The sequence below is a fragment of the Aquila chrysaetos genome, unplaced genomic scaffold (genome assembly GCF_900496995.4).
Source record: "Aquila chrysaetos chrysaetos unplaced genomic scaffold, bAquChr1.4, whole genome shotgun sequence".
NCBI classification, from domain to species: domain Eukaryota; kingdom Metazoa; phylum Chordata; class Aves; order Accipitriformes; family Accipitridae; genus Aquila; species Aquila chrysaetos.
In genome coordinates this window covers 133898-149454 of record NW_024470392.1, presented here as the reverse complement: position 1 = coordinate 149454, position 15557 = coordinate 133898, and the positions used below count along the sequence as shown (strand labels likewise).

The following is a 15557-nucleotide window of genomic DNA, read 5'->3' as shown; positions in this document are numbered from 1 at the left end:
AGGGCGCAGCACCCTCCTCCTGCCTGTATGGAACTGGGAGGGGGGGGGGGCAGCAACTGAGTGACATGACAGCCCGGCTCAACTCGAATAATATTTTCTTTATTTACATGTTAAAGAATCGAAACGTTCGAAACATACAATAAGATGAAAACACGGCTCTAAGGGTCTAAGGGGGGGGGGGGGGGGGGGGGGGGGGAAGGAAAAAGTAAAACAAAACCCCCAAAAAAACAAAATAAAACAAGTAGAAAAAAATTATACAGTCAACGTAAAAAACAGGCGGCCCCTCCCTCCCCCCTTCCCCGCGCGGGAACATGCTGCCCTGATCGTCTGCTGGGGGGGGGGGGGGATGTGGTTGGGGGGGGTTGTTATGTACAAGGCGCGTCCCCAGGGCCCCCGCCAGCACAACGCGGCATCAATAAATTAAAAATCCTCCACAGACGAGGGGAAGGGGAGGGCGGCGGCTGCCCCCGGAGGTGGGGGTGGGTAAGGAGGGGTCCTAGCCCCCCCCCCCTCCCAGCAAACCCCAATTGGGGACTCTCAAACCACTCCCCCGCCCCAGGGCTTTGCCCCCCCCCCCCTTCTTTTTTTAAAAGATTTTTTTTCTCTCTCTCTTTTTTTTTTTTTTTTTTTTTTTTTTTTTTCTTAAAAAACCCCCAAATTTTTCCCCTTTTTGGAAAAAATCCCACAAGTCAGGGAAGAAAAAAAAAAAAAAAAAAAAAAAAAAAGCAAGACCCCCCCCCCAACCTAAAACAACAAACAGTAAAACCTGTTGGGGGGGGGGGGGGGGAAGGAGGAGGAAGAGGAAGAGGAGGAGGGAGGGCCCAACCCTGCAGCCAGTGCCCCCCCCCTTTCTCCTCCCCTTCCCCTGCAATGCCTCCGGCCTGTAAACACTTGGGGTCCCCCCCTCACCCCTCTTCTCTCTCCCCCCCCTCCTCCTCCCTGCCCCCAACCCCTCCCCATCAGCCCCGGGTGGGGTGGGGGGCTCTGCCTGCCGGGTGAAGGGCCCCCCCCTCAGTCCGATTCAACCTGGATCCGGTCCCGCAGAACCTCTTTTTTCCAAAGCCGCCCGTGTTCCGGCTCGGCCGCGCCATCGTGGGGAGAAACGCGAGATTCCTCTAACCCGAATCCGAATCGCTGGTGTCCGAGGATGACGAACTGGAACTGGAACTACTGGAATCCGAACTGGAACTGGAGGCGCTGAGGCGGGATACAGCCACTTGCTGAGCCGATTCCGGTTTTTCGCTGGCTGCAAGGTAAAACAGCGGCAAGGTTCAGCCGTGTGCGACGGCGGAAGAGGAAGCGGGGAGGCGGAAGAGGAAGCAGGGAGGCCATCGCCATCCGCTATGCGCTCACCCTTTTTAGGGGGTTTTTTGGTGGAATTGAGTTGGCCGCTGACATCCTGCAGCCGCTTCTCCAGCTCCCGTTTCTTCTCCAGCGCCAGCTCCTCTTTCGTCTTCCCCACCGGCTTCTTCATGGCTGCAGGGAGAAAGGGGGAGGCTTGGTTTGGGACTCAGCCCCCCCCCCCCCTGGCCCCCCCAAAACCCTCCCGGCGTCAACCCCACGGCGCTTACTTTCGCTGTAAGGTTTACGGGGTTTCTTCCGCAGGCAGGAGAGAACGTAGCGCTCCAACTCCCGCAGCGTCGAAGGTTTGAGGGTCTCGAAATCGATCTCGATCTCCTCGGGGTTGGAATCGCGCAGGGAAGGTTCTCGCGACTGGATGATGTGCACCACCCGGCCCAATTTTTCACCCGGTAATTTGTTGATGTCTAAACTGAGTTGACGTTTTTCATCGTAAGTCATGGGTTTGCTCTCCTCCTCTTCCTCCGAATCGTAAAGCACCGGTGGCGGCGGCAACGTCGCTTTAGCCGTTTTCTTCGAGTTCCTGCCGGGAGAGAATCGATGCCGCAGCGGCATCAAGGGCTGCCCCAAAAATCCAACACCCCACCACCACCACCACAAACCAACCCCAATCCCCCCGTCCCTGGGGCTGGCAGCACTCAGACAAGGTTTGGCTTGTTCCAATCGGTTTCTCGCCACGGTCGCTCTGCCGGGGAAAGTGTCATCACAGCCACTGCCCGCGCCCACGCCACCCCAGCGCCGCGGACGCCGCACTCACTTGGAACCGCCGCCTCCGCCGGTCCCGCCGCCGCCACCACCGGCTTTCTTGGCTTTACGGAGCTGGGCCTGGCGCGCCCGGGCTTCCTCGTCGCCTCCCCGGCCTTTGTGCTTCTCCGATTTCTTCTTTTTTTTCTTTTCTCGCTTCTTTTTGGGTTTGGAAACGGGGCCCTGTGAGAGGGCAGCCAGCTGCTCGTGCACGGCCCGCAGCTGTGGGGGGAGACAGGGGGTGAGGCGGGCGTGGGGAGCGGGCCCGGGAAGCGGCACGGATCCTTCTCCGGCCCTCACCTGCTCCTGCAGCTCGGCCAAGCGATTGGCACGTTCCTCCTCCGAGTCGGAACTCTCCTCGCTCTCTGATGAACTCTCGCTGCTGCTCTCGTCCTCGTCGTCGTCTTCATCGTCCTCGTCGTCCTCATCCTCGTCGCTGGAGGACTCCTCGGAGGACGATTTGGAGAGGGCGCCGGTAAGTGGGGCCGACACCGAGGGCGGGCTGGCGTCCTGCGGCTCATCCGGCATCTTGGCGTAGCTGAACTCAAAGACGTCCTGCGAGGGGAGCGGGGTCAGTGTGGCGAGCGGGTGGGGTGGGGGGGGTCAGCGGGTGGACGGGACACCCACCACCCCACTTACCTGCAGCTTGCGGGCCATGGCCACCACGTCGTGGTCAGGCGGGTTGTATTTGTAGCAGTTGGAGAACATTAACCGGACGTCGGCGGCGAATTCCTGCGCGTCGTGGTAATCCCGGTTCTCCATCTTCCGCTATGGGGAGAGAAAACGGTAAGCGGGAGCTCCCGGGTCCCCATGGGGAGTGGGAGGAAAGACAGGAAAGCCACAGAGCCCCCCCCCCAAAAAGGCTCCTCCACCCCCTTTCTCCTGCCCCACCTTGATGGTGCTGAGGTCCATGGGGTGCTTGATGATCTCGTGGTAGTCGTGCAGCCCCAGGGCCGAGGCATCGACGGGCTTGTAGAAGGGCCAGGCATAGGCTGCGTGCTTCTTGGAGAGCAGCTCCTTGAGGATCCCGTTGCAGTACTTGAGCTGCTCCGATAGTTTACCCTTCTTGGATGTCTGGTGCTGTTGCGAATCCGGTAAATCCTTCTTGGGGGGTTTGATGGGGCGGCCGCTCTCCCGGCGCGCAGGGATCTTGGCCGCCTTGGCCTCCAAGAGCGTGGCGGAGGGCGAGGACTCTCCGCTGGTGGCGATGATGGCCGTGGTGGTGGGGGTGGTGGTGTCCGCTTTCCGCTTCACGCCCTTCTTCTGTCAAAAGAAAAGGGAAAAGAACCACGTGTGAGGCTGTGGGGGGGGGGAAGCCGGCCCCACACTCCGGCCCCACAGAGCCTGCCCCGCGGCCAGGGTCTGCCCTCCTCCTACCTTGGCCACGGGCTGGGTGGGAGCGGGCGCAGCCAGGACGGCCGGGGCAGTGGAGTGCAACGACTTGAGGAGCGGAGCGGAAATCACGGATGGGTGGGGAATGTTGACTATGGTGGTGGGGATGTCAGGGCTTGGGGTGTAGACCGCGGTGTGGGACACCGAGGAGACAGCCGGCACTTGCTGAGCAGCCGTGAGTCCCGCCAGGAGCGCTGGGCCAAGACAAGAAGCACCCCCCCCGTTAGCACCGCTGCCACCCCCAAGCAGTCGTTCCGTCCCACGTGGCATCACCGTACCTGCTGCCCGGGACGCTCCCTTCTTATGACTGTTCTTGGCCACCGGCACCACGATCTCCTGCTCTTCTGGTGGCATCTGGGCCACCTTCTGCAGGAAAATCTTCTCCAGGGTTTGGGCCATCAGCACAATGTCATCGGTGGGCTGCAGGGAAGACCGGAGACAACGTCAAGAGTTTGCCGAGAAGGTGCCACGGGACTCGCCGGTGGTGCCGGCGCGGTTCTCACCTTGTTGTAGATGTAGCAGTTGGTGAACATGGTGTTGAAGTCCTGCATGCACTCCGCAGCCCCCCAGTAATAGTTGTTCTCCAAGCGTCGCTTGATTGTCCCCATGTCCATGGGCTGCTTGATGATCTTGTGGTAGTCCTGCCGACAAAGGACACGGGACCGGTGGTCAGGGACGCACCGGTGACAGCGCCCGCGTCTCCAACCTCCCCGGTTCTGCGATCACTCAGGCACCCGGCAAAGCGCCGGCTCACACACCAGCTCTCATTCGTCACCCAAGCGCAGGCAGGGGGTGCATGGGGTTCAAGAAATGCCTCCGGACCTGGTCCCCACCCGAGAGTGCCACCGTCCCCCTTCGCCCACAATGGGGCGAGAGGGACCCTAAGGTGCCTGGGGAGCAGCCAGCTCTGCCGGGGCGGGGAGGTATGGGGGGGACAGGGAGCCTACGCTACGGGAACGGCCGGACCCCCAGCATCCGGAAGGCGCGCGCTTCCCGCATGAGAGGTGGGACGGGGGCTCGGGGAAAGCTAACACTAGATTTTAAGAGCAAAACCTATGTGGAAATTACCTCCGGGCTTTAACTCCTTGGGCGCCACAGGTGCACGGGGGGGCTGGCGTTTAATATTGGGGTCACAAGATGTCTTCTACAAATTCATGGATGGGAATCTGCAAAACGCATTCAGGGCACAAGAGATTAGGTGGGGAAGCGTCCGGGTTACCTCTAGAGCGGCTGCATCACCTCATCCATACCTTTGTAGGGGACATCGGGGCAAAAGGGAGGGGTGGCAGCTGCTCTGAGGACGTCCCCAGGACCAGCCCGGACGCCTACGAGGGGCTGAGGTGGGGGGCCGGTACAGGTTATGGCCCCGGGAGAGGGCGAGGATGGCACAGCCCAGGCACCTGCAACTGCATCTCTGTGGCGGAGCCCCCGGGAGGGGAACGGCGCCGGCCCTGGCACTCTCAGGCTTGGGGTCAGGGCAGGGGACACACACCACGTCCAGGGACAGGCAGCACCAAATTTAACAATACATCTGCCTAACACCCCCTGCCTGCACGCACCAGCATGGTGTGGGGGGGGCGAGGGGCAAGTGAGGGGCAGGAGCGGGGGACAAACACACTCGCGCACGTCCCGGGTGCCGTAACTTCTCCCACACCCGCCCGCAGGGCTCGTTACCGGCAGGCCCAGCTTGACAGCGTCGACGGGTTGACGAAAGGGCCAAGCAAACTGGTGCTTCCACAGAGCCTTCATCACCACTTTGTGCAGATACTGCAGCTGGTTGGTGACACGACCGGGCTTCTTGGGATTGGAAACCTCCGGCGGAGGTGGGTTCACCTGGGGGGATTGCAGGGCCGGCACCGACGCCATGGTGGGGCTCTCGAAGCCCTCGTAGAGGAGCGACGGTTTGCGGATCCGCTTGCCGGGGGTCGATTCCGTTGCCAGGCCCATGAGCCCGGCATTGCCCTCCCCCAGAATCCTGAAAGGGGAGCAGAGACAGGGTTAGCGGGGCAGCTCCGCGCCAGGATTGCCGCACCACCGCCTCGGCCAACAAAAAAATAATTATTAAAAAAAAAAAAATTAAAAAAATCAGCAGGGCTGGGCCTCAGGGTTCCCAGGAGAAACCCTCCCCAGAAAGAGCCGACCGCTCCTAAAATTGCAATTAAGGGCGGAAACGTTGCTGTGCTCGGCTACAAGTTCCCGGGACATGGGTGAGGTCCCATTGCTCGTCTCCTCGGTGTCAGGGTGGAGGGATTTGAGAGCGAACTCCGGTTGCACCCGTTAATTGCTGCCAGGCAGGCGCCCGGTTCCCTGCCGGTGCCGGCAGAGCCGCCTGCGTCGGCGCAGCCAGAGCCAAGAGGTTGGCGTGGGTCCAGGCTCGCCCTCGAACAAAGAGCTGGCGCGCGGGGCCGCGCACGGAGGTGACGGTGCCGGTGCGGTGACGGTGCTGCTGCGCGTCGAGGCGACGGTGACACTACCCGGGTGTCGCCAGCTCTCGGAGGCCAGAACCGGGAGCTCCGGTGGGATTTGGGGATGTGACAGAGCCCCACGGCGCAGCTGGACCGTTACATCAATGCCAGGGCCAAGATCGCGGGCGGCTAGACGCCATCCTGGTCGCAAAGACCCAAAACCATCCATGGGGACAGGCCAGGACTCGAGGGACCCACAGACCCAGGGAGGCGGCGCAGCCACGACCGCGTCACGCTCGCAACTGACTCCTGCGCCAATTTAAGGGCAAAAATCGGCATTTTACGGCAACGGCCAGCGTTTTATGGCAACGACCAGCATTTTACGGCAATGACCGGCAGCCCAGGAGCGGTACAAGGGTACCAAAATATCGCAGGAGAGAAAATACTTGTCACAAGGCCGACCAGAAGACGCCACGGCGGCACCAGGGACCCCCAGGACACCGACACGAAGGCTTGGGAGGTTTCCAGAGCGTGCGGGCAGCAGCTAAAACCAGCTCCTGCCCAACCCCTGCACCTTTTACACACACCTAAACCTGGACGGGGGGGGAAACCCACCCCCCCCCCGCCTTACCCTGAGCTGACCCCACAGGTGACTTGTCACCCCACAGGCCTGCGTGACGGTCACCCACAGGTCCCCACCACTATCACCCAGCACCCGCCGGCCTCGCCCGGGCGTCAGGGCTTGGCACAGCGGGACCTTTCCCCGGGGGCTCCTGAGCCGCCAAGGGCATGGCTCAAGTGCCAAGGACGGCGCTGGGAAGGGGGACAGGGTAGCCCCCAGTGACGAAACCGTGGGGGGCGAGACCCCCAGCCCCACCAACGTGGGCAGAAAGCTGCTGTCCGTCCGCCTGTCCCCAGGCCACCCGAGAGACAGCGGCAGCCGGGGCAAAGCCCGACCTCAAAATACCGTGTAACCCCACGCTCCCCCCCCCCCCCCCCGCCGCCAACCACGGTCACAACCCACGCGTGACACCAATCCCCCCTCCCCACGGCGCCGGTACCTACTTGCTCTGGGGATTCACATTCTGCAACATGCCGGCGGCTGCGTGCCCGGCCCGCGATCCCGGCCGTCCTTCTTCTTCTTCTTCTTCTTCTTCACCTCCTCCTCCTCCTCCCGCCGCCGCCGTCTCTTCCGACGACCCCCCCACTTTGCCCGGCGAACTGTTCGACGGTACCGGCCCGGTGGGGGGCCCTCCCCCGTCAGCGCATCACCGAACAACGGGGAGGGGGAACGAGCCAGGTACCCCCTCCCCTCCCCCGGGCAGGGCGGGCCTCAGGCGGCGGCGGCGGTTCCTCCAGCCGGGCGCGGCGGCGAGCGGCGGCGGTGCGAGACCATCCACCGGCCTTCACATGAACGGGGCGCGGAGAGAAAATGGCGGCGGGGAGGTGGAGGGCGGAGGGGGGGTACGTAGCGGGGCGGGAAAGGTGGCGGCGGCGGTAGGAGAGAGCGGCTGTTGCGGGGCTGGGGGTAGGGGGGGGGTCCCCTCTTCGGAGCCCCCTCCGGGCTCCTAAATCCTCCGCGATCCGATCAATACAAGCCTCTCCGCGTCGCCGAAAGTCGGTTGCGTCCGCGGAAACCGGGAATCAGGCGGGCCGCGGCGATCCGGGAGACGGATGACAGCGGATTGCACCGGGGAAAAATCACCGCTCGGGTTCCATCTTGGCTCCCTGAGGGGAGGGAGGACGGGAACGGAGGAAGGGGGGGGGGGGGGGGGAGGGAGGGAAAGGAGGGCCCCCCCCTCGCTGCTGGCCGCAGGCAGGGGTCGCTACGGAGGCCGGGGAGGGTCCGGCGAGCCCTCCGGGGAGCGCGGAGGCGGGGGCTGAGCCGCCCGGCGGAGGATGGATCCGGTTTGGGGCCGCCCCCCTGCGCGCACCGGGGCCCGACCCGCTCCGTCCTCTCGTCCCAGCGAAATGGCGCCTCTCGGCCTGCCCCCGGCCGCCCTTATATAGACACCAGCCGGCTCCTCATTGGGCGGCGGCGGCGCTGACATCACCCACCCGCCCCACCCCGCCCCGCCGCGGCCTCATTGGGCGGAGGCACGCGGGGTGCGCCGCTCCTATTGGTAGCGCGGAACGCCAGTCATCCCCACAGTTCCCCCCCACCACCACCACCCCCCCTCACCCAACACCCCCACCCCTCCCTTCCCGCCCTTCCGCCCGGCGCCTCATCCGACGGAGCCGGCTGTGTCGGCGCCCATTGGCCGGCGCTGCCATTCGTTGAGAGGTGATTGGCCGGCGGGTCACGTGAGGGGAGGGCGGGACCGGCGGGCGGAACCAGCCGTTGGCGGTTGTTGTCGCGCTCCCGGCGGGGAAGGGAGGGGGGGGAAGGGAAGAGAGACGGAGCCGGCAGGCGCCATTTTGTGCAGCGGCGGCGATCCGCGGGCGGACAATGAACCCGGCGCTCCCGGGCGGCCCCGCCGCTTCCCCGCTACCCTCAGCGATACCGGCCACCGGGTGGGACCCTCCCCACCCGCCCTCACCCCCCTCGCCGGGGTCCCGCGGGCCTCAGGGCCCGCTTGAGCACCGGAGCTACCGCGCCTGGCCTCCCCCCCCCTACCCACACCCCCGGTCCCCACAGAGACCCGGGCCGCGCCAGACCCCCCCCCCCCTCACGCCACGGGGGGGTCGCCGACCCCCACGGACACGCCGCTGTCGTGGCCGCGAACCCCGGTTAAGGCCCGATACGCGGGTGCTACCCCCCCCACCACCACCCCGCCACACACCGTGGGGGGCCCACGGCGGCTCCGGGACCCCCACACCGACCGTGAAGGAAGAGGGCTGACCCCCACCCCCGGCGGCCGCGGTCGCCCCACGGGAAGCCCCAAACCCGCCGCCCACGGGGAGGGGGGGGGCAGCCTTCCCTCCCCCTTCCACAGAGCTCGCAGGACACGGGTGGGTCCTTCCCCTTCCCCCCCCCCCCCCACCCCCAACCCCCACGCCGTGACACAGCACTTGGGGCCCTGCCCGCCGCCGCCCCCGCGCGAACACCCAAACATGGCGCTTTTCGCCCCAAACCGCCGCCCCCCGCGCCGCCGCGCACAAAAGCCGGCCCGCCCCCACCTGCCCGTCACCGCCTTCCTCGCCGCTCATTGGCCGAAGGGCGGGACCGCGCTTGACTGACAGCGCTCCCCACCACGTGACCTCCCCCGCTCTTTTATGGGGGGGGGGAAGGGCGAGGTCGCCCCCCTCCCCCCCCGTCACTCACCTGAGCCGCCCCCACGCGGGGCCGCGACCCCCGTCCCCGGTCCCGCTTCATCCGCCCCCCCCCAACCTCCCCCCCCCCGGTTTGGGGGCAAAAAAGATTAAAAAAAAAAAAAAACCCAACAAAAAAAACATCCCAGGGCAGTAAAGGGAGCCACGCGCTACGTCACCCGCGCTCCCATTGGCTCCCCGCCGTCACGTGGCTCCCCCCGCGGCTCCCACGGCCCCATTCATGGACCCCCGCCCGGCGGGGTCCTGCCGCGGCTCCGCGGGGTCCTAGTGCCGACCCCATGGTGGGGCGGGGGGGGGGGGCGGTGGCGCGCATGCGCGCTGCGGGCCTGCTGCAGCGGTGGAGTGGGTGCGCTACGGGAGTGCGGGGGGGGGGGGGTGCACCCACGGGGGTCCACGGCATTTCAGTGGGTGCACTCCACGGGGGTGCGGGGCACTGCAAAGGGGGCACCCACGGAGGGGTCCAGGGTATTGCGTGGGGTGCAGAGGTTGCATCCGGGGAGGGTGTCAGGGATGGCGGGGGGGGGAGCACCCACGAGGGGAGTGGGGGTGAGGGGTGGGATTGCAGTGCACCCACTCAGGGGGGTGCACAACATGGTGGCGGGTGCAGTGCACGCTGCTATGAGGGACAGAGGGGGTGCAGGAATGGGGGGGGCACCGTGTTGCACGGGGTGCAGCACACAGGGCAAGGGGTGCAACTGGGTGCAATGCATGCAGAGACGGGGTGCATGGCGTTGCACAGGGTGCAGCACGCAGAAATGGGGGTGCAACTGGGTGCGGGGCATGCAGAGACGGGGTGCATGGCGTTGCACTGGCTGCAGCACACGCAGAAATGGGGGTGCAGGTGGGTGCAGGGCATGTAGAGGTGGGGTGCACGGCATTGCACAGGGTGCAGCATGCAGAAATGGGGTGCAACTGGGTGCAGGGCGTGCAGAGACGGGGTGCACAGTGTTGCACTGGGTGCAGCGCACTCAGGAATGAGGGTGCAACTGGGTGCAGTGCATGTAGAGACGGGGTTGCACAGTGTTGCACAGGGTGCAGTGCTCACAGGAGTGGGGGTGCAACTGGGTGCAGGGCATGCAGAGATGGGGTGCACAGTGTTGCACTGGGTGCAGCACACAGAAACGGGGGTGCAACTGGGTGCAGGGCATGCAGAGACGAGGTGCACGGTGTTGCACAGGGTGCAGTGCTTGCAGGGATAGGGGTGCAACTGGGTGCAGGGCATGCAGAGACGGGGTGCATGGCGTTGCACTGGCTGCAGCACACGCAGAAATGGGGGCGCAGGTGGGTGCAGGGCATGCAGAGACGGGGTGCACGGCGTTGCACGGGGTGCAGGGCATGCAGAGACGGGGTGCACGGCGTTGCACTGGCTGCAGCACACGCAGAAATGGGGGCGCAGGTGGGTGCAGGGCATGCAGAGACGGGGTGCACGGCGTTGCACAGGGCGCAGCGCACGCACCGGCGGGGTGCTGGCTGCTGCAGAGACGGGGTGCAGCGCGCGCAGCGGAGGGCCGCGGAGCGTTGCAGCGCGCGGGACGCGCGCCGTGTGCCGTCACCGCCACGTCCCCACCTCCGCCTGTCCCCCCATAACCCCCCGCAGCAGCAACACCCGCCGTGGCGGAAGGGGGGGACGACGACACACACACGACACGACGCGAGCCGGGGTGTCCCCCCCTAATTAATAAGGGGCTGATTATTAATCGCACCGCGGCGTCACCACGCTAACGAAGGCGAGCGATTGCCAACCGCCATGCCGGGAGCAAGGTGGGGAGGGGTGTGCGGGGGGGGATCCGTGGGGTGGGTGGGGGGGTGGAAGGAGCACCCCGTCCCACGCCCGGACGCGTGGGTCCTCCTCTGTCACAGCACCCGAGCGCCGTGCGAGGTCCTTCTCCCCGGCAACGGGTGACGGGAAATCAACGGGACCCGCTCATTGGTGCCAAAACCAGGCCGCGGGACCGGCACCCGGTCGCACCCGGCGGGTGCCGGGTACCGGAGGGATGGGTGCTGCTGGTGGGAGAAGGGTGCTGGTGACCGGGTTGCTGTGGGTGGCCTTGGTCACCGCCGTCACCGATGGTAGGAGGTCACGGGGCGGTGGGGGGGGGGGGGCACGGGGGGGGGGGGGGGTGCTAGTGCAAGAGGGGGTGCACTAGTGCAAGGGGCTGTGCGCTAGTGCACGGGGTGTGAGGGTGAGCAAAGGGGGTGTGCAGTAGTGCAAGAGGCCGTGCACTAGTGCATGGGGGGGAGCGTGTGCAGGAGGGGGTGTGCATTAGTGCAAGGGGCCGTGCACAGGGTGCGAGTGTGAGCAGGAGGGGCTGTGCACTGGTGCATGGGGTGTGAGGGCGAGCGGGAGGGGGTGTGCATTAGTGCAAGGGGCTGTGCACTAGTGCAAGAGGCCGTGCACTAGTGCATGGCGGGGGAGCATGAGCGGGAGGGGGTGTGCATTAGTGCAAGGGGCCATGCACAGGGTGCAAGTGTGAGCAGGAGGGGTTGTGCACTGGTGCATGGGGTGTGAGGGTGAGCAGGGAGGGGTGTGCACTAGTGCAAGGGGCCGTGCACTAGTGCACAGGGGGAGCAGGAGGGGGGTTGCACTAGTGCAAGGGGCTGTGCACAGGGTGCGAGTGTGAGCAGGAGGGCCTGTGCACTAGTGCATGGGGTGGGAGTGGGTGTGCACTAGTGCAAGGGGCCGTGCACTAGTGCACAGGGGGAGCAGGAGGGGGGTTTGCACTAGTGCAAGGGGCCGTGCACAGGGTGCGAGTGTGAGCAGGGGGGGTTGTGCACTAGTGCATGGGGTGTGAGGGTGAGCGGGAGGGGGTGTGCATTAGTGCAAGGGGCCGTGCACAGGGTGCAAGTGTGAGCAGGAGGGACTGTGCACTAGTGCACGGGGTGGGAGTGGGTGTGCACTAGTGCAAGGGGCCATGCACTAGTGCACGGGTGTGGCGTGAGCAGGAGGGCGTGTGCACTAGTGCACAGGGCAGGAGTGTAAGCAGGAGGGGGTGTTCACTAGTGCAAGGAGCTGTGCACGGGGTGGTGGGTGCACTAGTGCACAGGGGAGGGAGTGCAAGGGGTGTGTGTGCACTAGAGCAAGGGGCTGTGCACTAGTGGAAAGCACGCGTGCGCGCGCACACAGTGTGCAGGCGTGCGCGGCGTGTCCGTCCACGCACCGTGTGCTTACACATACGCAGCGTGCGCGTGCGTGCCCTGTGCTGTGCACAGGCGCTGCGTGCACGCGCAACGCACGTGCACGCGGAGGGTGCTGCGTCCTTGCACGGTGCGCGCGTGCTGTGTCCTTGCACGGGGAGCGCGGGCGTGCAGGGCGTCTGCCCGCACGCCCCGTCCCTGCCTGCGCAGCCTTCGACCCCTGCCCGCGCCCCTGCCCTTACGCCGCCCGCCGCGATGGTGCTGGGCGCCCTCCTGCCCGCGCCCCTGCCCTTACGCCGCCCGCCGCGATGGTGCTGGGCGCCCTCCTGCCCGCGCCCCTGCCCTTACGCCGCCCGCCGCGATGGTGCTGGGCGCCCTCCTGCCCGCGCCCCTGCCCTTACCCCCTCCCGCCCGCAGAGCCGCCGGCGCACATGCTGGCCGAGGTGCTCTTCTGCCAGCCGGCCATGCCCTCGCTGGGGCTGGCGCTCACCTTCGACGCCGACCAGCTCTTCTGGTTCGACTTCCCGCGCTCCAGCTGGACCCCGCGTCTGCCCGACCTCCCCTCGTGGCCCCCCGGCCTGGAGCCCCCCGCCGAGCTCGTCCGCGACGCCACGCTCTGCCAGGACCTGCGCCGCAGCCTCACCGAGCGGGTCACCGGCCTGCTGCCGGAGTCGAAGGGTACGTGCCGTCGCGGACGTCGCGGTCCCCGTCCCTGCCCGCCGTGCGCCACCACTCACCGTGTGCCGCCGTCGTCCCTTTGACGTGGTCCTCTACAGCGTCCTCCTCTCTCGATTGGATGGAGTTGAGGGATGGACCGTTCGACGGACCAGGAATTGGGTGGATGGTGGCATCCAAAGAGTCGTGGTCAACGGCTCCATTGTCCAGATGGAGACCAGTGACGAGTGACGTCCCTCAGGGGTCCTTACTGGGACCAGTACTGTCCCCTATCATCTTCAATGACACGTGCCACCATCGTCCCTTTGACGTGGTCCTCCACGACGTCCTCCTCTCCCAGTTGGATGGAGTTGAGGGATGGTGGAGCAGGAATTGCGTGGATGGTGGCATCCAAAGAGTCGTGGTCAACGGCTCCATTGTCCAGATGGAGACCAGTAACGAGCGGTGTCCCTCAGGGGTCCTTACTGGGACCAGCACTGTCCCCATATCTTCATCAATGACATAGAGGTGACCCCAAGCTGAGTGGGGTGGTTGCTACTCCAGAGGGATGGGATCCATCCAGAGGGACCTGGACAGGCCGGAGGTTCAACCAGGCCAAGGGCAAGGTCCTGCCCCTGGGTTGGGGCAACCCCAAACGTGGACGCAGGCTGGGGATGAAGGGATGGAGAGCGGAGAAGGACTCGGGGGATGAAGGGATGGAGAGCGGAGAAGGACTCGGGGGATGAAGGGATGGAGAGCGGAGAAGGACTCGGGGGATGAAGGGATGGAGAGCAGGGAAGGACTCGGGGGATGAAGGGATGGAGAGCGGAGAAGGACTCGGGGGATGAAGGGATGGAGAGTGGAGAAGGACTCGGGGGATGAAGGGATGGAGAGCGGAGAAGGACTTGGGGGATGAAGGGATGGAGAGCGGAGAAGGACTCGGGGGATGAAGGGATGGAGAGCGGAGAAGGACTCGGGGGATGAAGGGATGGAGAGCGGAGAAGGACTCGGGGGATGAAGGGATGGAGAGCGGAGAAGGACTCGGGGGATGAAGGGATGGAGAGCGGAGAAGGACTCGGGGGATGAAGGGATGGAGAGCGGAGAAGGACTCGGGGGATGAAGGGATGGAGAGCGGAGAAGGACTCGGGGGATGAAGAAGCGGACGCTCGCAGCCCAGAAAGCCAACCGTCTCCCGGGCCGCATCGGAAGCAGCGTGGCCAGCAGGTCGAGGGAGGGGATTCTGCCCCTCTGCTCCGGTGAGAGCCCACCCGGAGCACTGCACCCGGGGGTCCTCGGGACGAGAAGGACACGGACCTGTTGGAGCGGGTCCGGAGGAGGCCCCGGAGATGATCCGAGGGCTGGGACACCTCTGCTGTGAGGCCGGGCTGAGAGAGTTGGAGAAGAGAAGGCTCCGGGTAGACCTCGTGGTGGCCTTTCGGTCCTTCTGGGGACAGGGCTTTTAGTAAGGGCTGTTGCGATAGGACGAGCGGGGATGGGTTTTTAGCTAAAAGAAGGTAGATTCAGACTAGATCTACGGAAGAAATTCTGGGTGGTGAGGGTGGTGAGACGCTGGCAGAGGTTGCCCAAAGCGGTTGGAGATGCCCCATCCCTGGAGACATTCAAGGCTGGGTTGGCCGTGGCTCTGAGCACCCTGATCTGGTTGGAGATGTCCCTGCTGGTGGAGGAGGTCACCTCCCAAGGTCCCTTCCCACCCAAACGATCCTTCGATTGATTCTATCCCACCTCCTCCCTTCTCGACCGCCGCAGGTATCCCGGTGGCCGACGTCTTCCCGATGCAACCGCCGGCGTTGGGTGAAGCCAACACGTTGGTGTGTATGGTGGGAAACATCTTCCCGCCGGCGGTGGAGATCAGTTGGCAGCTGGACGGGGTCCCCGTCACCCAAGGGGTCACCCACACCCACTACACCCCCACGGCTGACCTGGCCTTCGTCCGCTTCTCCTACCTGCTGGTGACGCCCGCCGCCGGTGACATCTACGCCTGCATCGTCACCCACGAAGGGGACAACGCCTCTGTCGTCACCTACTGGGGTGAGCGCGGGGACAGGGATGGGGACGTGGGGGGACGCCGGGGCTGGCTGTGACCCCCCCGCTCCGTGTCGTTCCCCCCCCCCCCCCCCCCGTAGTGCCCCAAAACCCCGACCCCACCGAGGAGCTGGAGACGGCACTGTGCGGCGCCGCCATGGCTCTGGGCATCCTCCTGGCGCTGCTCGGCATCGCCATGATCCTGGCGGCACGCCGGAACGCCCACGGTACGGCCTGGATGCTGGGGGATGGGGGGGGTCCGTCCCCCCCCTCTGGGTGGGGAAGGCGGGGGGGTGAGGAGGGGACTGTCACCAAATCCCCTCTTGTGTCCCCCGTCCCCGTCCCCAGGTTGAGCATGGGACGGTGCAGAGGCCGGCGCCGCTCGGTGCAGGAGTGGAGATGGTGGCAGCGGGGGGGGGGGGGTGGTAAGCACCCTCTCCCCCCCCCCCCCCCCCGCAACAATTAAACCTCTTGTCTGTGGCTGCGGCCCGTGTCGTCGTCTGTCCCCCACCCCGCGCCGGGAGGTGGCCTGATGGTGGCTTCTCCGCTGTC

The 15557-nt window shown here is 65.6% G+C and overlaps 2 protein-coding genes across 8 annotated transcripts; one reads left to right on the top strand and one right to left on the bottom strand.

The window, feature by feature from the left end:
* Positions 1-78: 78 nt before the first annotated feature.
* BRD2 (bromodomain containing 2) lies at positions 79-7896 on the bottom strand. 4 transcript variants are annotated; one of them, XM_030006681.2, is made up of 12 exons: positions 6966-7896; positions 5170-5470; positions 3999-4136; positions 3774-3915; positions 3481-3689; positions 2995-3366; positions 2743-2871; positions 2404-2658; positions 2117-2286; positions 1572-1882; positions 1354-1476; positions 79-1246 (listed from the first exon to the last, which is right to left on the bottom strand). In XM_030006681.2, exons 1-12 carry the CDS (start codon positions 6992-6994, stop codon positions 1116-1118), a joined length of 2310 nt encoding a protein of 769 aa, XP_029862541.1. In that variant the 5' UTR covers positions 6995-7896; the 3' UTR covers positions 79-1115. The 4 variants fall into 4 exon arrangements, with proteins under 4 accessions (XP_029862541.1, XP_029862540.1, XP_029862542.1 ...); XM_030006680.2 differs by having other exon boundaries at positions 2117-2325; positions 6966-7894; XM_030006682.2 differs by lacking the exon at positions 6966-7896 and adding an exon at positions 4564-4661 and having other exon boundaries at positions 2117-2325; positions 5170-5382.
* A 1926-nt stretch (positions 7897-9822) lies between these two features.
* Positions 9823-15485, top strand: LOC115338209 (class II histocompatibility antigen, M alpha chain). Of its 4 annotated transcripts, XM_041121900.1 has the most exons (6): positions 9826-10014; positions 10580-10934; positions 12726-12986; positions 14730-15011; positions 15107-15232; positions 15354-15485. In XM_041121900.1, the coding sequence occupies exons 3-6, from the start codon at positions 12740-12742 to the stop codon at positions 15356-15358; spliced, it is 660 nt and encodes a 219-aa protein (XP_040977834.1). In that variant the 5' UTR covers positions 9826-10014; positions 10580-10934; positions 12726-12739; the 3' UTR covers positions 15359-15485. The 4 variants fall into 4 exon arrangements, with proteins under 4 accessions (XP_029862550.1, XP_040977834.1, XP_029862551.1 ...); XM_030006690.2 differs by lacking the exon at positions 10580-10934 and having other exon boundaries at positions 9823-10014; positions 12844-12986; XM_030006691.2 differs by lacking the exon at positions 9826-10014 and having other exon boundaries at positions 10032-10934.
* The last annotated feature ends 72 nt before the right edge of the window (positions 15486-15557 follow it).